This window comes from Rhipicephalus microplus, chromosome 4, assembly GCF_043290135.1.
Source record: "Rhipicephalus microplus isolate Deutch F79 chromosome 4, USDA_Rmic, whole genome shotgun sequence".
NCBI lineage: Eukaryota > Metazoa > Arthropoda > Arachnida > Ixodida > Ixodidae > Rhipicephalus > Rhipicephalus microplus.
Window position 1 is genome coordinate 220,193,032 of NC_134703.1, and position 24,215 is coordinate 220,217,246.

General features: G+C 46.1%; 1 protein-coding gene across 3 annotated transcripts in view; it reads left to right on the plus strand.

The window, feature by feature from the left end:
• rhea (Talin_middle and talin-RS domain-containing protein rhea) overlaps positions 1-24,215 on the plus strand; it is a 908,869-nt gene that overhangs the window by 741,058 nt on the left and 143,596 nt on the right. For all 3 annotated transcript variants that reach the window (XM_037423602.2, XM_037423603.2, XM_075891790.1), the window contains exon 47: positions 10,302-10,487. In XM_037423602.2, coding sequence (XP_037279499.2) covers positions 10,302-10,487 — 186 coding nt within the window. The remainder of the gene's footprint in view (positions 1-10,301; positions 10,488-24,215) is intronic.

Below are 24,215 nucleotides of genomic sequence, written 5' to 3' on the forward strand. Positions count from 1 at the left end.
CCCTCCGGTGTCTTACGTCTCCTCGAGGCCCTGGCGCCGGCAGGAAAGGGCCCGAGTTGGGGTCGCCCCAGCGCACCTGTATCGCCCTTTTCAGGGGCGCACGGTAGAGGACGCGGACCGGAGGGCTAACGGGGCTTGCCTTCCAGTGCCCGCAGGGACGCGGTTCTGCGAGTGCGGCGCCGTGGTGATCCATAACTCCCACGAATTGGGGAAATTACACCGGCACCGCACCCAGGCTACCCAACCATCCAGCCGCGAATCATCCCAGGAGCGCTCCGGCGCCGCGGTTCGGGCCATGCTGGCGCGGGCGGCCCAGGAGGCGGACTTCGCGCAGTGGCTGCTGAGAGTTGCCTCAGGCCACGCGTCCAGCGAGAGTCCGCCTGCGCCGCTATCAATAACGGCTACCGTAGAGCGGGGGGCGGCGGGGCCGGGAGAGACATTGGTGGCGGCTGCATTGACACCGGAGGTGGCGTCAATGACCTTGGAGGCGGGTGAGAGAGCGGTGGGGGCTCCGGCGGTGCCCGCGGCAGACACCGAACGGTCCGAGGGCATGGACGTAGACCAGGCCCTTCTGGCCTATCTAGAGGACGAATAAAACGAATTATTCCCTCTTTGCAGTCTCTGTCGTTCGGGGGCCTTCTTAAGGGGGGAGGAGATGTGGGGAGCAGGTGCGCCCAGCCTCCCTTTCCCTTTTAGGGCAGCGCACGCGCCTGGTTGCGGGGACCCCTTCCCCCACGGCCGGCGCGTGCGATTCCCCCCCCTTTCCCGGCGCCAGGAACAGGTTCCCCTCTCCCTCAGCGAGGAAAGGTACCATTCTCGTCAGGGAAAGGGAAATCGGGTCGGGGAACAAAACGAGCGGGCAAACGGGCGCTCGCTCTCTCTGACACCAGCGACCATCCCAGGAGGACGAACCCGCAACCCCTCCTGCGAGCCGAGGACGCCCACGACCGAGGTGTAAGCGTCAACACCTTTGTTATCTGTAGTATCTCCCCGCGACAGTGACGCGCGATTGCTAACGCTTAGCAATAAAGTGTTTGTTGTTGATCTGGCCAGTTGCCTTATTCGCCCGAACCCGTAGTAGTAGCTGCAATGAGGCAAGCTACGGTTGGGGGACGTTAACCGTGCACGGAACGACTGTGTGCGGCTGAAACATTAGCTATAGGCTTCTGCGTCAGCCGTACATAGGACGGTCCCCCAACAGCGTAGGGGTCTAAAGCGCGGTTTGACAGCTCCCAACCGCGTGACACGTGCTCATCAGCGTACGATGCTGATGCGTTACCCCTAAACGCTTCTGAAGTCACTGCGCCGCCGTTCCATGCACAGCGAGGCTCGATTGACTGCGCGGCGGGCGGAGGGGGGCGATACGAACGCGCTGCGAGGATGTCCCCTTGTATGCGCTTCGCCTCGGTGGCGAGCTCTTCGAGGTCTGCGAACCTGCATCCCCTGAAGTGCGCCGCGAAAGTCGGGTGCGCCTGTCGGGTAACACGCTCGACCTTTTCCGCGTTGGTGGCGTGAGGGTTCGCGAGACGATACAGTTCGTCCATCGCCCGTACGTATTCCAGCAAGGATTCGTCCGGATGCTGGGTGCGCAGCTCCAACTCCCTCCGCAAACGCCACTCATAATTAGCCGGTAGGAATTCGCCGCGAAAGCTTTCGCGGAACTCTTCTACCGTACGGGCGCGATGTCCGGTTAGTCGGAACCACCGAGCCGCTTGCTCCGTGAGCGACACCGGGACCACGCGCTCGAGAAGTTCGGCATCAGAAAGACCCGTCGCCTGCTGATAATGGAGCAACCGGTCGAGATACTCGTTGGCGCTCTTGCAGTCGTGGTAACCCGTGTAGGTCGGAACGTCTACCTTGACACGTGGTCGCACATTTTGCACGGGGGCCTGCGCTGTGTTCTGCAGGGCGCTCGCGAGGCTTTGCATAACTGACAGCGCATTCTGTAAGAGTACCTCGCTCGAGGGCAAACTGTTGCCCGAAGACTCGCCTATAGTTGAGGCGCGTGTCGTAACTTGTGGCGGCGCCTCTCTGTTCGCGTCGCGAGATGCCGGAGCGCCATGCGGGCCGCTCTCCGTCGTAGGCCTACTCTCTGCTAACGCGGTCTCTGCACCCTCCTGATCATCCCGCGTGAAACGACCAAGCTCTACGCTGTCGGAAAGTCCTAACAGTACCCCCGCGTTAGCCAAAGGATCGCCACTCTGCGACGCGACATCCGACAACATTGACAAATCTTGGAATTCCGACATGCCTATTATCCTACGTGTGGAAGAGCGCCCTGGCACTTGCTCGCGTCCACAGAACTAGCCGCGTTGCCAAATTCGTTACGTTGGGCGCCAGATGTTGGGGGACCGCTTCCTGTGTACGGCTGACGCAGAAGCCTATAGCTAATGTTTCAGCCGCCCACAGTCGTTCCGTGCACGGTTAACGTCCCCCAACCGTAGCTTGCCTCATTGCAGCTACTACTACGGGTTCGGGCGAATAAGGCAACTGGCCAGATCAACAACAAACACTTTATTGCTAAGCGTTAGCAATCGCGCGTCACTGTCGCGGGGAGATACTACAGATAACAAAGGTGTTGACGCTTACACCTCGGTCGTGGGCGTCCTCGGCTCGCAGGAGGGGTTGCGGGTTCGTCCTCCTGGGATGGTCGCTGGTGTCAGAGCGCGAGCGCCCGTTTGCCCGCTCGTTTTGTTCCCCGACCCGATTTCCCTTTCCCTGACGAGAATGGTACCTTTCCTCGCTGAGGGAGAGGGGAACCTGTTCCTGGCGCCGGGAAAGGGGGGGGAATCGCACGCGCCGGCCGTGGGGGAAGGGGTCCCCGCAACCAGGCGCGTGCGCTGCCCTAAAAGGGAAAGGGAGGCTGGGCGCACCTGCTCCCCACAAAATATGAAGTGTATAACCAACCTTTTTTCTTGACAGAGCTACAGGCATCTTTAAACTGCTGCAGTACTTCTGCTCCGGGATCTAACTGTGTGGTCTATAAATTGTTGAGAAACCTACCCCACGAAATGCAAAAAGGAACTCATTTTCCGTCTACAATGCCATTTTGTTTTCCAGTGAGAGGCTGTTGTCATTCCCATATTAAAAGAGGGCAAGATCCCATCTACAATTTCAACGTTACAGGCCCATCGCGCTGACAACATGCCTATGCAAACTTCTTGAAAAAATGATAAATCGCCAACTCGTACACTTCCTTGAAACTAACAGCCTACTTGACTCGTACCAGTGCGGATTTCGAGAAGGCAGATCTACCATTGACCACCTGGTTCGTATCAAAACACAGATCCAAAACGCATTCATCCACAAACACTTTTTCGTATCGATGCTCCTCGATATGGAAAAAGTATTTGAGACCACATGGGGCTTTAAGATTTTGCGAGATCTCTCACACCTAGGTGTCCTAGGTAACATGCTGAACACGATGAATAGTAATTTGTCCAGTCACACATTCTGTGTCCGGGTGGTGAATCTCTTGTTTCAAAACTTTGCCCAGGAGACTGGAGTGCCTCAAGGTGTGATGTGTTGAGTTGCACACTTTTCATTATTAAAATGAATACCTTGCATTCCTGTATATCACACAATATGTTCTATTGCACATACTTCGTCGACGTGCTGATAGGTTTCAAATCGTGCAACCTCGCAATGTGCGAGCGGCAGGTTTAACTTAGCTTAAATAAGGTAACTAAGTGAGCAGACGAGAATGGGTTCATCCTTAATCCACAAAAAAGTATATGTGTTTTATTCACAAGAAACAGAGCTTTCCATCTTGTTCCGGACATTTACCTTGACGGTCAAAAACTACCACTTAAATCTGAACTGAAATTTTCAGGCAATATTTTGAACAAAAAACTCTCATTACAGTGGAATCCTGGTTTTTACGACTTTCTCGGTGCTGCCCAAAATCATCGTAAAATGTGATGTGTAAAAATCAAACATGAAAATTTATGCCCACAAAAAAAAAGTTTAGCACACGGATTAGCGAGGAACCTTAACGCAAACTACCAACAAACACTACAGGGTTCTAAAACAAAGCGAAAAGAATGCTGCCGTGCAGATACTAGTTATGAATAATTGAAACGAACCTTAAGTGCGCCACAATTTTCTGGCGCGATTCCCAACAGCCGTAGCGAAACATGGCACACCCTTTAAAAAGATCCGTAAGCTTCCTCTGCACTTTCTTTCAGCCCATCTGTAAAAGCTTCCTCTCAAGCTTTGAAATGTCCTAAAGCATGTCCTCCGTGGTGTCACGTATACAAACGTAGCTCCTGATGTCGTCTATGTGCCGTAGCATATCGGCGAATGACATAGGGGCGACAGAATCTGCGGCAGCAGCGTTCTCCTCGTTCGACGTCGCAGTAGCGTCGGCACCGAGAAGTTTTTCTGTGACTGCTTCGTCCAGTGACCGTTCACCGCCGATGGCAACGTTGTTGTCAGCCTCCACGAATTTAGAGATGGTTGTAGCCAGTTTCAAACACTCGAAAGTCGTTGTCACCGATGGTGCTTGAATCCTCATCCATTGAAGATGTGGAGTCACCAGCAGTAGAAGCAATCTTTCGCATGAAGCCACAATGCCTAAATGAGTTAGCAATTGTGGTTTGCGACGCTACGCTCCACGAACTGGCGATTATGTTCGTAGTGTCAAGCACGGAAATCTTTTTTTTCCCTACTCGCTGCGCTTCATTGCCGCTAGCCGATGCTGCACAAGCGGCTTTCTGTAGCCCCGCTTCACACACTTGATGTCCGGCATCCAGCGGCTGCAGACCGCTTGTGCAGTTTGGCGGGAAAAACACCACCTTGATTCTCTGTTGAAAGTCTCAAGTACAACAGACAAAATAGAACTTGCAGAGCTTTCGAAGTTGAATAATAGGCGTAAGGTATGCGATGTAAGAAGGTATAACATGGAGAAAATCGAACACGCTCTAAAAAACGGAGGAAGCGTCAAAGCAGTGAAGAGGAAACTTGGGATAGGCAAAAATCGGATGTATGCACTAAGGGACAAAGAAGGCAAAATAACTACCAATATGGATAGGATAGGTAAAATAGCGGAGGAGTTTTACAGAGACCTGTACAGTAGCCGGGACAACTCCAACCTTAATACTATAAGAACTAGCAGTAAACCAGATGACAACCCACCAGTGATCATAGAAGTCAGAAAAGCCTTGGAGGGCATGCAAGGAGGCAAAGCTGCAGGTGAGGGTCGGGTAACATCAGATCTGCTGAAAGATGGTGGACAGATTGTGTTAGAAAACTAGCCACCCTGTTTACGGGGTGTCTCCTGACGGGAAGAGTACCAGAGTCTTGGAAGAATGCTAACATCGTCTTAATTCGTAAGAAAGGAGATGACAAGGACTTGAAGAATTACAGGCCGATCAGTTTGCTCTCTATAGTATACAAGCTATTTACGGAGGTAATTGCTAACAGAGTAAAGAAAACATTAGAATTCAATCAACCAAAGGAACAAGCAGGATTTCGAACAGGCTACTCAACAATCGACCATATTCATACTATCAACCAGGTTATAGAGAAATGCTCAGGATATAACCAACTACTATACATAGCCTTCATAGATTACGAGAAGGCGTTTGATTCAGTAGAAATATCAGCCGTCATGCAGACACTGCGTAGTCAGGGCTTCGATGAAGTATATATGAACATCCTGGAAGAAATCTACAGGGTATCAACTGCTACCATAGTGCTGCATAAAGAAAGCAACAGAATACCAATCAAGAAGGGTGTAAGGCAGGGGGACACAATCTTCCCAATGCTATTTACCGCGTGCTTACAGGAGGTTTTCAGAAGCCTAGAATGGAAACAGTTAGGGATAAGAGTTAATGGAGAGTATCTTCCCAGACAACACTCAATGTCCTGAGGTCGTCCTCATATGGTACAATCGTCCTCGCACAGTTCTCATTGACCTTAATACTTACTGAGGATGACACAAGCTGGTTTGACCCGGAAACGTCTTTTGGGATGGTTTCTGAGGACAACAATTGTTCCGGAAAAGGTCCTGTCAAGGATCTTTTGGGGATGACAAAAGCATTGCACTGAGCACTTAGATATTATTCCTCAAAACCTTTGCACACCAATACGTTTCATATGTGAAAACTTTCTCCACACATTCGTTTCATAATGTCATAAAGTTATTGTGTTTCCGCCTAGTTTGTCTTTTGGTGGAAAAATTTCAAATTACGCGTTCCGCTTAATGAGACATGGGTAATTAATTGGCTTTGGTATCGAACCTGGTATTGCGAAATGTACATTTGAAACAGTGTGTCACAGTGTGTCTTAAATGTCACAGCCTTAAATTAGTCATTATACGCCGCTGTAGCACGTAATAACAAACTAGCAGTTGGCAACCATTGACCATGTGGCACCATTCTGGATAGTCAAGTAGCCAAGTCATTCCAAGCCAACTGACTATCAAAATGGGGTCTGTCAGAAAAGGTGTTGTGTACTAGTGAAGGTTCATGTCCTTTTGTCATCGGCGAAGCGCAGGTTAGTAACCTGCGCTTCGCCGATGACATTGCATTTCTGAACAACTCGGGGGACGAATTGCAACTCATGATTACGGAGTTAGACAAGGAGAGCAGAAAGGTGGGTCGTAAAATTAGTCTGCAGAAAATGAAAGTAATGTACAACAACCTCGGAAGAGAGCAGTGCTTCGAGATAGGTAAAAGTTGTAAAAGTTGTAAAAGACTATGTCTACTTAGGGCAGGTAATAACCGAGGAGCCGAACCACTAGTTTGAAATAACTAGAAGAATAAGAATGGGGTGGAGCACATTTGGGAAGCACTCTCAAATTATGAAAATTATGGCAGGTAGATTGCCACTACCCCTCAAGAGGAAGGTATATAACAGCTGTATCTTGCTGGTACTTAGCTACGGAGCAGAAACCTGGAGACTTACAAAGAGGGTTCAGCTCAAATTGAGGACGACACAGCAAGCAATGGAAAGAAAAATGGTACGTGTAACTTTAAGAGACAAGAAGAGAGCAGAGTGGATTAGGGAACAAACGGGGGTTAAGGATATCATAGTTGAAATCAAGAAGAGGAAACGGACGTGGGCCAGGCATGTAGCGCGTAAACAGGATAACCGCTGGTCATTAAGGGTAACTAACTGGATTCCCAGAGAAGGCAAGTGGGGTAGGGGAAGACAGAAGGTTAGGTGGACAGATGAGATTAAGAAGTTTGTGGGTATAAATTGGCAGCAGCAGGCACAGGACCGGGTTAACTGGCGGAACATGGGAGAGGCCTTTGTCCTGCAGTGGACGTAGTCAGGCTGATAATGATGATGATGATGATGCTCCGCAGGCAGGTCGTGTCGAGTGGGTGGCATACGCGTTATCCACGAAGAGAAGAATTTTTCTCCCTTTTGCACCCATTTTTTTGTCTAACTGCTGTAGAAACTTGGTGAACATAGCGAACGTCATCCACATCTTTTTGTTTAAGTCATACTTGCAAGGCAGCACCCAGAAATTTGTGAAGCATTGTGGCTTGCCAAATTTCTCTATTACGAGTACCGGTAGTTTTTCAGAACCGTCCTCGTTGGCAAAGAACAGGGCCGTCGATTTCTCTCTACTGGGCTTCCCTCCGTGACAGCTGTCACCATTCAAAGTAAGGGTCTACTCGGGCTGCATGTGGTAAAATATGCCACTTTCATCCGGGTTAGAAATGTTGCAAGGCTTGTATGCTACAATCAAGTCCGGCAGTCACCCTTTCCACTCCTGCACTGTGGTAACATCTGCGGAGGAGCTTTCTTCACAAAAGTGGCTGAAGACGTACCGAGGAGCTTACTCCACAGGAACGGCTGAAGACGATATTATTGCAATTTTTAAAACAATCCAGCCACCCGTATAATGCCTTGAAATCGTTGATGTCCAGGCGCAACGCCACATGGCCGGCCTTCTCTCTGAAGATGGTGCGTCAATATTGATGACAGAGCTCCGCCCTTGAAGCAGCTGCTCCACCAGGACTTTCTTTAGATTTTCGTGTTCGCCTTCTTTCACATTCTTTCACCTCAATTCGAACTTTATTGTGTTCTAAAGAATTGAAGCCTTATTAGGCAATATAGTCTTCAATTAGGACTTGGCTATCTTTAGCTCCCAAGAAATACTTGCTTTTGTGGCTGCATGTCCCTTCTTGGCTTCTTTGACGATTTTCAGCTTTTCGCCAAGCAAAAAAGCTGTGTGCTTTCATGACATCTCGCGTAGCCGTGCGACACGATCACTGACAACACATGCACTGACAACACGTGCACTCTAAGATGAAAGAGTGAAAATAGGGCTGTGGGGCCCTAGATGACTCTGCTGACGTATTAAACGGACCCCTTTCGAAAGGTAGGAGGAGAAAAAAAGTTCGCATTTCAGAAGCATGTTATTGGACACGTGTGAAACGCTTTTCAATTAGCTTTCGTGATGAACGCACCGGAATACATCACACTTGGCACGTGGCTGACGGTCGGCACCCGGTACTGTCGTACTATGTACTGTGTGTTTTGGCGCCGCGCACAGAGGAAGGAAGGCGCCGCAGATCACCGTTAGTGGGGGCGCCACCTCCTACCGCTGTCTCCGCTGCCTCTTGGAGTGCGTTGCATGTCTGATGGTTCTGTGTTCGAGAAAGCGCATGCATTTTCGATAGCGGGTACGCCATATTGTATGCGGAGGTGACGTGCTTGAGCAGGTGCTCATAGAGCTGCGTCCGCGAGTTGTGAATGCACGACTGCGAGTTCAGATCGTTATGCGCATTATTGTACAAGCTCTTGTGACGGGAGTGATGCATTAATTTATCAAGGGTGCTTGTTGATAGCAGATGGCAACTGCACTGCTGAAGGTACGTGAGATTGTTTTGAGATGCTCTTTCGTGTAAATTTTAATAATGCAGCATTACATCACACTACATGCTAATAATGCCCAATGGCGGTACTTGTATATAATGAATATATAATGAAAAGATGCAATATGGTGGACTAGATTGACGGATATACAGACGGACAGACACACGGACAAACAGGTTGACCCACAGCTGGATGGATGAACAGACGGACGAACGCTTCACCCCACTCATCACCATTCAGTCCGTGGATATACTGTGATTTTTTTATTATTTTGTCGCCCCCCCTCAGCTCGCTCCCTGCCCCCCTTTGCCTTTTGCCACTAGCCGTATTGGTTTTTTTTCTATCTGTGCATGGCACATCCCCCTTTTTATCTGAGCACCACAGTGCGGTTCATGAAGGGTGCGAGTATAGAGACATCACAGCTGATAAGCACACGAGTGAAGGTCACGAAACTGCCCGCACCAACCTGCGATTGCTTCCTGCGAATACAAAAAAGCTCAAGCAGGTGCACACCTGCTTGAGCTTGACGGAGTGAGAGGAGCTTGAGAGGAGCTTGAGCTTGAGAGGAGTGACGATGACCGGATTTGCTGTCGCGAAAAGTCATTCGTCGCTATCACGAGGCGTGTTTCTGGAAAGCCAGTAAAAATCACTTATCATCCTGAAAAGATTGTGGCGATTTCTACAACATGGTAGCACCCCCGTTTCTCACTTCACTTTTTATCCATGCGTAGAGGAACTTCTTATGTAGAAGCGAGGTGGCAGCCGTATTTTGTTGTTAATCTTGTTATCGACGGTTTGTTTTTATACTCTGGGAGTATCTGGCTGCAATGTTGGTTACTGGCTACGATGTTAACGTTGTCATGCGAGGTTCCCACGAAGTTAACAAAGTGCATCGTAGTGCATGCTTTTGGGCGCCCCTCGTAATCACAGCAAATACCACTATTGCAGGTAAATGATTGGGAAAAAATATAGCCGCAAAAAGCTTTTTGTGGCGTGCGCGGGTGACCCGGTGACAGCTTGCAGAAGATAGCGCCATCAACCACCGAAGATGAGTGAAGTGCTGCAAAGAAGCTGTTTTCAAACAGTGTAGCATATGTTCATTGCAAAAGACTGTGAGACCTAACTTTTTTTCTGCATTTCTGTATTTTTTGCTCCTCCCAAAAATGTTTTCATAAAGTTTACCCCGTGTAATAAACGCACCCCCCCCCCCCCCCACTTTGTTCTGATTTTTCGAGAAAAAAATGTGTGGTCAGTAGGCCAGTAAATACAGTAAAGCTCAAAGACAAACCACATTTTCAAAGAGCATAATGAAGATCAGAGTGTCATATGTGAACACATATTGCTGGGCTGTGTGAAAAAACACAGATGGAGGTGAGTGCGGCACAATTGCGCAGCCCAGCAATATGTGTTCACAAATGCACCAACTAGCCTAAACAGCTGCCATATTTGAGAATGTATTCATGCAGGCATTTGACTCGAGTGAGCCACCGTTGCGGCAAGCCGGTCCTGAAGATCTGGTGCGTGCCACGCAGCCCGTCACACTAGCCACTGCTAAGGCAGTGGCAGCTGGCAACAGTGGACAGCAAGGAGACATCATAGTGGCTGCCAACATGGGTCGCAAGGCCATCTTTGACCTCCTCTCAGTCACCAAGGTGTGTTATTAAGTTCTCTTTGCTGCATAACATGGATTGACCTTTCAAATCTGACTCTTATTTGTGAACCCACAACTTGGCTGTCATCAAATATTCTGTTCCTCCCCATTTACCGGGTTATGTTTACTGGGGTAAGAGAGAAAGCACGAAGACCCCATCCCGATCTTTATCAAGTGAAAAATAAACAAAGAACATCCTATTACTCAAGTTTATTGACATACTATTTTCTGAAATAAGTACTTCAGCAACGGTGTTTTAGTGGCCGCAGGTCGCAAAAACGAATCCCGGCTGCAGCGGCCTCATTTTTAATGGAGGCAGTAATATTAAAATCAGTGCTGGTGTAAATGGGTGCTGACGCAAAACTATCAGCATCAGTTTTTTTTTTTTACTGTGACGTGTTCTTTGGAGTCTGCTAGTCATAATACAGCACATCGTTTTCATCAGTGTGCGACAGATAATTGGTTTCAGGCTCGCTTTTATTGACCAGTGTCAGTTTCAGTTGCAAGAACGTTAAGCTACCGGGTGCAACTATCACCACCTACTGGGTGCAACGCTCGCCAATGTCAGCACACAGGACTGCGACTCACGTGTGCGCGGTTCTCATCAAGAAGTTTTTTTCAATAGAGAACGGGACAGCAGTGTTATCGAACGCAAAGCTTGCAACTTATGTGCCATGGCCACGAACTTGCGAGTAGCTGCCTAGTAATATTCTGCTGGAGAAAACACGACTAAAGAAAAATGGCAATTACAACGTCGTCATAACTTGCTGCAGTGTGGTCACATGAGGGTAGTAGGGGGTGCCCAAGGGTTCCTTTTGACTGGATCAGTAGCGCCATGCTGTGATCTCGCTCCTGCTTCAACTCCCCGCAGGGGCGCCTGCGCAAGTAGGCGTTTGGTGTGTAGCGACACCACGGACCCGAGCTAACGGGGGAGTTTCTACTCCCTCCCACGCCTAGCCGTGCGTGGCTTTGCCGTGTCCGGGGAAAAGGGGATCCTGGGGGTTGAGCCGACGCTGGGTGATTGGACCTTTAAGGCCCCCCGGCAGAGGCAACACACCCCTTTGGCCCCGGCTTCACGTAGACGGCACCCCTGGGCTGACCCACCCAGGGGAAATCGGTAGTCGCCTTTTCCTATTTCTCTCTCTCTCTACGTCTTAGTCTTTTCTCGTCTTTAAATCTATACTGTCTTCTTCTCTCTTCCATTTACTTCCGATTTTTCCTGGCAGCAAGGGTTAACCCTGTGTGGCTATCCTACCTTGGATACACCATATTCGCTTATAGTGGTGGCGTACAGCTGGCGTCTGCGGGGCCTGTACTTACAGACCCTGCAGCGTCCCCTTGTAGGACTCCATGGTGGGTGGCTGGCGCCGCTGCCGAAAGTAAGCATTTACATATGGCTTGTTCCTTCCCCCCACTCCCTGATCGCCCTCAGAAAAGAGGGCGCACCGATGAAGTTTTCAAGTTTTTTGGTAACCAGAAAGTATCTTTTCCCCGATTTCATGTTATTCACTCTGACACACCCGGCAAATCAGTGCGAACACTTTCACCTTTTCTAGTATCAAAGTCTTTGACGGAAATCTTTGGCCCAGGATATAAAGCTTCGAGAATGGCAAGTGGTGACCTCCTGTTGGAGCTCCGCGACCAGAAACAATATAAAAAATTGCCTAACCTCGTGAAATTTGGAGATACCAAATTAATAGTAACCCCACACAGAACCATGAACACCACCCGTGGCGTTGTCTCAGATGATGACCTGTTAGGGCTGACGGAGGCTGAGCTCCTGGAGGGTTTCAGCGAACAGAATATCATAAACGTAAAACGAACCAGCATGAGGCGTGATGGCAAAGAAGTCCACACTATACACCTGATACTTACCTTCAATTCAAGTGTACTGCCCGACTCCGTTGAGGCTGGGTATATCAAGCTTCGAGTTAGGCCATATATACCAAACCCCCTCCGATGTTTTAAATGCCAACGATTCGGCCACAGTTCACAGAAATGCCGAGGCCGCCTAGCTTGCGCGAAATGCAGTGCTGAAGAGCACACATCAGATGCCTGTGAAAACTCTCTTCACTGTGCAAACTGTAATGGGGAACATGCCGCATACTCGCGGTCATGCCCGTGCTGGAAAAAGGAAAAGAAAATTGTCACAATTAAGGTAAAACAAAATATTTCATTTAAGGAGGCACGAAGGCAGGTGTCCTGCCTACCAGAAACTAGCTTTGCCGAAGTGGTGCGTCAGGGGGCAGCGCCACGACGGCCCCTGGCGCCTGTCTGGCACACGCGTAGTGAGCCGGCGGTGACGCCATTCGCCCCTCGGCGGTTGCAGCCAGTGCTGCTCCGCCATCCAAGAAAGACCCACCAACCTCTGGGCTGGGGGCCTCGAAGGTCTCGTCTTTTGAGGCGAGGCCCTCAAAACAAATGCAGCGCTCGCAAGAGCGCCTGTCCAGCGCCTCGCAAGAGGCAATGGACACAACACCGAGCGTGAGGGCGCAGCCAGCGCCTAAGCGCAGCCAGCGCCTAAGGACACAACACCGAGCGTGAGGGCGCAGCCAGCGCCTTAGGCCAGCGCCTAAGAAAAATCTCGTGTCATGGCCCCTGGAAAGGGTCCATGAGCTAACTTTCCATCCTTGAACACACAGCACAAAACACATCTAAAATGGATACACAGATCTTACAGTGGAATGTGAGAGGACTTCTCCATAACCTGGATGATATTAGAGAACTTCTTAATAAACATACTCCAAAGGTGCTGTGTGTTTAGGAGACACATCTCAAGTCCACACAAACTTTCTAAAGCATTATGCCATCTTCCGCAAAGACCGTGACGACGCTGCCGTTTCGTCAGGCGGTGTCGCTATAGTAGTTGATAAAGGTGTTGCCTGTAAGCAAATAAACCTCCAAACTTCTCTTGAGGCAGTTGCTGTCCGAGCAGTGCTATTCGGGAAGCTACTAACAATTACCTCTATTTACATTCCCCCGTGCTATCAACTTTCAAAGACACAATTTCAAAGCTTCATTGATGAACTTCCTCCGCCATATATAGTCGTTGGTGATCTAAATGCACATAATCCCCTTTGGGGCGACTCCCGTTTAGATGCACGAGGACGCCTAATAGAACACTTTCTGTTTTCGTCAGGTGCATGTCTACTAAACAAAAAAGAACCAACGTATTATAGCACTGCACATAACACATACTCTTCTATTGACCTGAGTATTGTCTCGAGTGCTATAATTTCATACCTGGAGTGGTTCGTTCTCAAGAACCCTTTTGGGAGTGACCACTTCCCGATTATGTTAAAGTTAACAAAAGAAGATACACGCTCGCCTGACTTTCCTCGCTGGAACACCAATTCAGCCAACTGGGAATTATTTCGAGAAATTACATTTTTAGACGGAGATGAGATAGCTGATTTTAATATAGACGATGCTGTAGCATACCTAACAAGTTTTATTATTGACGCTGAAGTGAAATGTATCAAGCAGACCAACGGAATGACCAATAAACGTCGCATCCCATGGTGGAACGACGATTGTCGGAAAGCACGCAATAGACAAAATAAAGCTTGGAGACTACTCCGATATTACCTGACGGCTGAAAACCTCAACAATTTCAAACAGGTTAAGTCCCAAGCCAGAAGAACGCGTCGTCTTGCAAAGAAAGAAAGTTGGAATAGGTACATCTCCGGTATAAACTCTTACACCGATGAAACGAAGGTTTGGAATAGGGTAAAGAAGTTAATGGGTCGGGAGTCACACCCCTACCCTTGGTAAGTAGCCAAGGGGAGAGCCTGGAGGAGCAGGCAGACTGCCTAGGCGAACACTTTGAATGCGCCTCGAGTGCATCGCACTACACAGAAACGTTCTTAAGATTCAAAGAACGCGAAGAGCGGCAACCCCTTAAATCTAAACGTCCCTCCAGGGAGGCTTACAACTGCCCATTTTCATTAGCCGAACTTAAGGCATCTCTTGCGTACTGCAACAACTCGGCGCCAGGTGGCGATCGTATAACGTACGAAATGATCAAGTATCTTCACCCAGAAGCACTAAAAACGCTCCTAACCCTCTTCAATACCATGTGGGAAGCTGGATATATTCCATTGTCATGGAAAGAAGCAATAGTCATCCTGGTACTTAAACAAGGCAAAGACCCATCCTTGGCCGCCAGCTACAGGCCAATAGCGTTAACAAGCTGTTTGTGCAAACTATATGAGAAAATGTTAAACCGGCGCTTAACCCACTTCCTAGAAAGTAACAGTATACTAGACCCCCTTCAGTGTGGTTTCGGAGAGGGGAGGTCGACAACAGACCACCTTGTTCGCATAGAGACATACATCAGAGATGCATTTATTCATAGGCAGTTTGTACTTTCAGTATTCTTAGACCTGGAGAAAGCGTACGATACCACATGGCGATTCGGGATTCTACGCGATCTTGCCACCATGGGCATCCATGGGAACATGCTAAACACAATTAAAAGTTATCTCTCTAACAGAACCTTTCGCATAAAAGTGGGAAATGCTCTCTCTAGATCATTTACCCAAGAGGCTGGTGTTCCGCAAGGGGGCGTGCTTAGTTGCACACTCTTTCTTGTAAAAATGAACTCCCTGCAGTCAGTCATTCCAAGTACGATGTTTTATTCGGTGTATGTTGATGATGTGCAGATGAGTTTCAAATCATGCAATATGTCTATCTGCGAACGACAAGTGCAGCTTGGAATGAATAAATTCTCTAAATGGGCGGATGAGAATGGTTTTAAAATAAACACCGAGAAAAGTACTTGAGTACTCTTCTCCAACAAACGAGGGGTAATGCCACTTCCAAATATTACGATCAAGGGAGACCAACTCTCTGTGAGAAGCGAGCATAAATTCCTAGGAACTACTTTAGATTCTAAGCTCACGTTTATTCCCCATATTAAACATGTAAAAATGAAATGTCTGAAAGCGATGAACCTCCTAAAGCTCCTATCACGTACAACATGGGGTAGTGATCGAAAGTGCCTCTTGAAGTTATACAAAAGCCTTGTCAGGTCGCGCCTTGATTATGCCTCTATAATTTATCATTCCGCCACGCCAAGTGCATTAAAAATCCTAGACCCCGTTCACCATTTGGGTATCCGACTTGCAACCGGTGCTTTCAGGACAAACCCGATCCAGAGCCTCTATGTAGAGTCGAATCAGTGGTCACTTCACCTGCAGCGATCCTATAGCAGTTTCACATATTTTATAAAGGTACGTGCAAACATCAAGCATCCATCTTATTCAACTATAAACGATATGACCGCTGCCACCCTCTTCCATAATCGACTCACAGTGAGAAAGCCGTTCTCCTTGCGTGTGAGAAACTTATGTGAGGAAATGGGTGTTCCGCTGCTGGAACTCTGTCCTACGCCCACAGCGATACTTTTACCGCCGTGGCAGTGGCAGCTTATACACTGTGACACCTCATTTGTTGAGATCACTAAACACGCACCAGAAGCACATATTAAAATGCATTTCCGAGAACTCCAGTCCAATTACTCGTGCGTAGAGTTTTATACTGACGCTTCTAAGTCGCATGCAGGGGTGGCTTATGCAGCCGTCGGACCATCCTTCTCGGAATCCGGCGTGCTGCACCCGGAAACAAGTATATTTACGGCTGAGGGTTATGCACTATTGTCCGCTGTGAAGCATATACGGAAATCAAACATACAAAAATCAATTATATTCACAGACTCGTTAAGCGTCGTAAATGCATTAAGATCTCTTTTCAGATTCAGAAATCCGATAATAATTGAGCTATATTTCGTTCTGTGTACAGCGTATATGTCCAACCAGCATGTCACTATTTGCTGGGTACCTGGCCATAGAAGTATCGAGGGCAATGTGTTAGCTGACCAAATGGCCACGTCAATTATAATGCGCGCTATTAACCCCACTGCTACTGTCCCTGCAACAGATCTAAAACCCTTTCTACGAAAGAAACTACGAAACCACTGGCAACGCTTGTGGGACACAGAAATAAATAATAAGCTTCATTTGATTAAGCCGCGGTTGGGTTACTGGTCCTCCGCTACAAGAACACGGCGAACTGATGTCCTATTCTGTCGCCTCAGAATAGGACACACTTATGGTACTCATAACTTTCTTCTGACTGGCGATGAGCCTCGTACTTGTGGTAGATGTGGTGAGAGGCTAACCGTCCTCCACGTCCTCCTGGAGTGTCCGGAAGCTGAAAGTGAGAAAAAAAAAATATTTTGCTTTAGCATACCGCTATAATCTTCCTTTACATCCGATTATGTTCCTCGGCGAAGAGCCGCTTTTCGATGCAAAATCTGTTTTAAGCTTTTTAAAGGATGTAGTATTGAATGTTTTTAGCCCAACATTGAATGTTTTTAGCCAAACAGGTTCATAGCGCATCCTCTGTTCAGAGGATACCGCTGTGATAGCAGCCTTTAATGAGCCCAGGCCTCCATGCTCTTGTTTTAAGGGTTCTGTCGAGGCACTGGTGCTCCATCCCAAGTTTTTATTTCACATACATATCACTTTTAAATCATTTTATGTCTCCATAGCACACATCACTTGTCATTGCCATAATCTTACTACATATATATTTTTACGCACCTACAGCGACTGTTTTTTAGGCCCATTTACAGCCACATCATATCTGTTTTATCTACACTGCACATCGTACAATTCATTATCGTCGTTCTGGCGCTCTTTGGCCACATCTGGCCCTTGCGCCAATAAACTCCACTAATCATCATCATCCTGCTCCAACTGCACCAAAGTGCGCCAGATCAGATTTACTCTGCCATCCTGATAATATAAATGAAAGTTGCACCAAACTGCACCAAAGCCGAATTTGGGATTGTCTATAGCCGGCAATAGCCTCGTAAAAAGATGTGCATCTTGTTCTTGGGGCCACTAAAGTCACAATCACGTGCCTAGAATTATTCCGCTGAATTGACAGCGGTTGCACGGGCATTCTAAGTAATCCACAATGCAATGTTTGTTGCCAACTCAGCTTCTGTTGTGCAAGTCCATTAACGGTAAAACGCGCTCTCAGCAGGGGCTCGTGACGTCTTGTCCAATCAGTGCGTGAAACTGTGGCGGTGATTCGTCAGTGGACTTCTTGATATCACGGTGTAATTTGCCATGTTTCGCGTCCACAGAAAAACACGTGTACGGTGGAAACACGTTGGCACTTTTCCTTTAATATATTTTATTCATGAATCTTCATTCAGAAGTTCATTTTCGTAATTCCTTCCACCAGCGAATTCGCGTTTTTGATCGCTGTTGCAGTAAAAGCTCCTAAAACACGCCTTCGAACTTGAGATTGCTAGGGTCTGTGTTCAAAATATTGGCGTACTTTTTTTTAATGTCATCTCATTGTTGAAAGCATGCTTCCTGGTCAGAGCAGCCAGTATTCAGTTTTTAATACAGGCAGCTTTCAATACGGAGGCTATTGCTGGCAGCTCTGGGGTCGTAAGGCCCACGGTGAAGCAGCTGCGCCTTATTACTCGTGTGCCTCTCACTTTCCAAGATCAATAGCTGACAGTTAAAGAAATTAAACATCACGTTTTCGCATTCATTGCTTCGTTTTTTGGGGGGGGGGGGGCGAGGGGGGGACGAGAAGAGGGGGAGAAGCTGCGTCGTTTGAAGAACGTATTCGCGAGCGCGCTATCTCGTGCCCAATGAGACATGCTCATAAACTTTCTGTGCTACTATAATCTCTGCTTCGCGTTTAGATAACTGACAGTGCAAAAACCACTTCGGCGATTGGAGTGTACAATGTCTATTTAGGCAGCGTTCATCTCAGTTATGCGACGTCGTGTCCAAAATATACTATTTGTCAGTTTCACTTAGGCTCTTAGCAATGAATGCGTTACCAACAGTCTGTTCACATTGAGAGTACAAGATAGAAGGGTACAACAGCCGTCTTTAATGTCTGATGAATTAGAGCGAGTGCCTGTGATCACATGGAAAGTTTATACCCCCCCCCCCCCTCCCTCTTGCGTTCCTAGTTTCTTCCTGCTTTTTGAAGATGGGTGGCGCGTTGCTCTCTGCTTAAATAACAATCGATGGCAGGCCTGGCACGTGGGTAATGCTATTGCATGTGCACTCTGTACAAAGGAGGTAGGTCGGCTCTTTTATTGCTATAGCAAATATATGATTATTTTGCCCTCGCCGCCCATGCTGTCATTCATTCACCGTGTATGTATGTATGTATATGTATATATATATATATATATATATATATATATATATATATATATATATATATATATATATATATATATATATGGGAAAGAAGTGTAGGCCGCTGTGGTAGCTCAGTGGTTAGAGCATCGAACGCGTTATGCGGAGGTCGTAGGTTCGATTCCTGCTCACGGCTGGTTATTTTTTCATCCACTTTTCTTTCTTCTTATTTACATTTCATTGGTTCTAATAACTTCCCCTGTACACTCCTTGGCATTACTGTGTGTTAGATCTCATTATTATTATTATTATATATATATATATATATATATGAAAACACAAGAAAGGGGGAAAAAAAGCCGCCCGCGCTCAGTGCCCAGCCCGTCACATTGCGCCGACGTGCACTTATCTCCCATGCACTTTGCCCTGCGAATGGGGGGAGGGGGGGAGGTTAGATGCTTGTGCGCACATGCTTATCCTTTGATGGGGAGTATCCTGTGCCTTCGGCTTTTACCGGAACGATTACATTAGTTGCCGGGCCCAACACAAAGTTCACTTTGCTGGCTGCACAGGCCCCTTTTGTGAAAAGAGCGCACTTTTCATACACAGCGTAGTATAACGACTTAGTACACTTGTTAGTTAGCACTTATCTCTACTTGTGACTACGTTCTGTGCGTCGTTTTATTGCGATAGCAATTACATAGACACTATCGGCTGGATTTTGCCGCTGGCGTCGCCGTCACTCACCGTATATATATATCTATATATATGAAAGCGCAAGAAAGAAAATAATGCAGAAAAAGACTCCGGCACGCCAAATTGAACCTGGGACCCCTGAGATGTGAGTGCGAGGCATTAACCACTGAGCCACCGAAGAGCTCGTCTTTGAACGTTCAAACGGCAAGCTATTTATATCTATCCCTTACCGTTCGTGACGAGCATCTAGGGGGAACTATCATGTTTGTGGTATTACCAGCAAGATCGCACAATGAGCGCGCGTCACCACAACGTCATGAAGCGGCGGCGCATGCTCTAATCTCCCACGCGTACTTTGCCCATGGAGAAGAGGAGGGTTTATGCTCACTTGCGCATCCTTATCTCGTGGTGAGGAGGATCGTACATCTTGGTAGGCTTTGGTCTTTCACCGAAACGAATTCATTGTAGTTACCGGGCACACAAAGGTCACTACAATCGTTGCACACAGGCTCTGTTTGCAAAAAGCGCCCACTTTTCAGACACAGCAAAGTAACAACTGAGATGCTTATTCACGTTCACCTGTACCAGTGAGTACGGTTCATGCCTAATTTGTGCATGAGAAACGCGGGGCATGTTCTGATCTGCTTGCCATTATGCACATGACTTTCTAATTTGCTGCTATCACGTTCATTGCTTCGTCTTTGCGGCGAAGCTGTGACTTTTTTGTTTAAACAGTTTATTAGGTGTTGAGTGGTAAACGTTGTTAGTTCAATCTCATCTTGTGTGTGTTGTTTTTGTGCATCATTTGTGCGTGAGCAGTGCACTGCACGTTTCGATCTGCTTGCCATTCTCGGCATTACATTCCAAGTGGTTGCTATCGTATTCATTGCTTCGCCCTAGCGGCAAAACAGTGACTTTTTTATCTCTACTTTAGATGCATTCGTCACCCCTGCTCGCGCTGTTTATAATATCCCAATCAATGTTATCGATTGGGATATTATACAGAATATGACAGGGACGGCCAGTGGCATAGCCAGGTGGTGGGGGGGGGGGGGTACAGCGATGTGCTCCTACCTTGAAATATTTTTTACAGCGAAAAGCAGAACAGCAAAAGAACAACAAGGCGTCACACAATGTGAAAGCATAACGAGTGGGTCAGTCAATGTTCCAACAAATTATGAAAGCTTGTTTTTGATCACTTATTAACTGTGGCCCATACCCACATTAGGCATAATTCCTCATCGTTGTCAGTTACTGCATGAACAGTTGGCACAAAGCACCTTGCAAGTGTTTAGCGGGCACAACGCTTCTCAGAAGAATGGCAAAAAACAGCATAAACAATGCTGGTATACTACCCATAAATTATTATTATTAATCACATAGTGGGTACCTAGCAAGTGTGCTTGCAGCAGTTATACAATGAGTGTTAAGAAAAGGCTCTGAAATGCCATTCTAGCTTTCTCAGGTACTGTGCTGCACCTTTCGCGCAGGCCTGGCGTTTTTTACCATGGCATATATATAGCTCAATATTATCATTTACATGCCCCCCCCTCTTCATATCAAGGTGCACTCCCTCCCCCCTCCCCCCAAAAAAACCGACGCCCCTGGTGGTGACAAAGACAGGCCGAGATTGTCCTTCACAATTATCACAAATTATCACAATGATGGCAATATGCAGCTGTCAATAAAGAACATTGCAATGACTAGCACAAAAGTAATTCTGCAACTGCCCACAACAACAACAGAATAGTACAAAATCCCAAAGAGATAACTAACTTATTTGTCACTTTTTTCATCTTCAGAAACGAACTTAAGTCCCTGAGTGCCACAGCCGGAAAGGCAACCCCAATCTTGCTTCGTACACCCTTGCACGACTGACAGAGTGCTAACGGTCATAAAATGGCTAAAGAATACAGGAGCTGGCCTCGATAACATACACTCAATACATATTACATCTGTCAAGCACGTTACAGCTGACGCTATCTGCTATATAGTCAAGCTGATCTTTGGCACAGGGATTTCTCCTAAACAACGCAATGTCACCAAAGTAATTCCTGTACTAAAAAAAGGCGATCCGACATTAGTAGAAACTTACAGGCCAATTTCTATACTCCCATTTTTCAGCAAAATAGTAGAAATGTTAATCAAAGTTCGTATGTCGAACTACTTTGCAAAATTTAACATACTGTCCTCGTCACAGTTTGGGTTCCGCGCAGGTCTTTCAACAGAACCCTTTGTGATTAACTTTACTGACTGGATCCGAACAAATTTAGACAGGGGATCATTAGCCGGCTCAGTGTTCATTTATTTTAAAAAAGCCTTTGACAATATTAACCATGTTTTCTAAGTTGAAAGTCATGGTATTACTGGTCCATTTTTGGCACTTCTGAAAGATTATCTTTCAAACAGATATCATAGTGTATTTATCGATGGCGCCGTTACTCAACATAGACTCATCAGAAAAGGTGTACCCAGGAATCAATTCTTGCTCCGCTCTTATTTTTGACATTTATTAACGATCTGCCAAATTACTTATCTAGTGCTGAGTGTTTTTTGTACGCTGACAATACGATGATCGTAGCTTCTGCTTCTAACGCCACTGAGCTTTTAGATAAATTAAACTACACAGTACAGAAACTTGAAAGACTGGTGTCTTAAAAATTATGTAAGTATAAACCCTGTAAAGTCTCAGTTTGTAGTTTTCCATTCTCCTCAGAACGTAGTGACATTTGTCTTTCACATACGGAAGAGCAATGTTGAAAATAAACAAATAACGTCTGCAAAGTTCCTGTGTGTCATTGTAGATTCCAATCTAAAATTTGATACCCTTGTCAATTCTTTAGTTGAACAAATTGGCTTCGACATAAGGACATTAATTGAAACGTGTTCAAGCTTCAGCATTAATACACTTCTATCACTTTATCATGCCTTCATTTATACACATATCAAATATTGTATTACCACTTGGGGAAATACTTATTACAGCCACATCTTTCGTTTAGTTAGCATCCAGAAGCGTGCACTGAAAGTTATCTTCTTCTCATCCCCTCGTTCATCGTCCAGGCCCCTTTTTCTAGAATTGAGTGTACTACCTGTTGTTTGCACATACAAAGCTAGCCTGACGGTCTTGCTGCGCAAAGCTATGAACCACCAAGTTTCTGTTGATGCCCTTCCAATTCATCAATTTATTAATAAGAATAAGACCAGGCTTGCTATGTCAAACAATTTTTTGTTACCGAAAATCGCGATGAATTATGGCAAGCAAACAGCTTACTTCAGTGCAATTTTTATTTGGAACACTCTCAACCCTGAATTAAAAACATTATCATTACACCAGCTTCGTTCATCTTTAAAAACATGCTTGCTCTCAACAATTCATTAACATACGACTCTGTATCTGCATTGCCTTTATTGATGTTATGCCTTATGGTTTTTTATTTATTTCTTTTTGACATATCTTCTTTCACGGTATTAATTAGTATCGTTATTGTATTGCCAATATTAAGGTTTTTCCTTACATATGTAGATATATATGTATTTACATGTGTGTATATATGTGTTTCTTTATTATATCTGTGCACCTGTATTCAACTTATTCTCTGTGCTTACTAATTTTCTTTTTTTGTTTAATTTTGTTAGGAGGCCCTCCCAGAGTTTTAACTTTTGGGCGTCCTTCTGAAAATGTAGCACCTTCATATAGATTTTCAGATTTCAGATTTTTATCGGTAGGAATACAAGAATGTGACATGTGTTTAGTATACAAAAGGAGGTCTCAAAGTCAAAAACTGTATCGGGACGTCCTGTTAAGGGTAAATTGAGGTAAAACAATGTTGGAGGCAACATAAGCAATAATCAAAATTATAAACTAAGCATAATTGCAACAGAACATTGAAATACACACGCACACACACAAGTTGTAATACATAACATGTGGACATTCAAACAAAATAGAGCTGTGGTAAGAAACAGTAAAACTAGGCATGCATAATGTGTGATTTTAGTTTTTTCTTGTAGTGATGCAAGTTTCTAGCATTTTTAATAACAGATGGTATTGTGTTCCAAAATGCTATAGATGAAAATTCAGCAGTTAGTTTGCCATAATTAGTACGTACCTTAGGCAAAAGGACGTTAATGTTACGTGCAAATATAGTATTACTATGGACAACAAGGTCGGAAGATGAGAAGCAGATAGGAGGTAGTGTCTTGGTTATGTATTTATAGAATGTGATACCTAAGTTGTAATTGAGGAGCTCTGAAATGGTCAAAATGTTGTTATCTTGAAGTAGGCATTTACCGTTAGAAAAGCGGGAACTGTTAGTAATGATTCTTATGGATTGATTCTATAGTACTTGAAGGGAAGCCAAATGAGTGTTATAGGTGCTACCCCAGCACATTATGCCATAATTAATATGTGAATGAACGAATGAATAGTAGAGTGACAGTAAAGTGGAACGTGTGAAGTATGGACGAGTTTTAATCAGAGCGCGGATGCCGTATGCCATTTTCTTTTTGATGTGAGAAATACGATCTATATATTTCAAGCTAGAGTCGAGAGAAATTCCGAGAAAAGAAGCGCAGGGACTGGAAAAAATAGAGTGCGAGCAAAAAGTCAAGAAAGGAAAGGGTGCTGAATATTTTTGATGCGTTGAAAATATTACAAATTTAGTCTTGGTTGCATTAATAGTTAACAAGTTAGCACTGCACCAACTTGAAACATTCTTAAAGTCAGCACTTAGCTTGTCGACGAGAAGTGAAATGCTTTTGTCAGAAGTAAATATGGTAGTGTCATCGGCATACAAAATGGAATTAGTGAAGGACAGACAATTAGAAAGATCATTTATATAAATTAA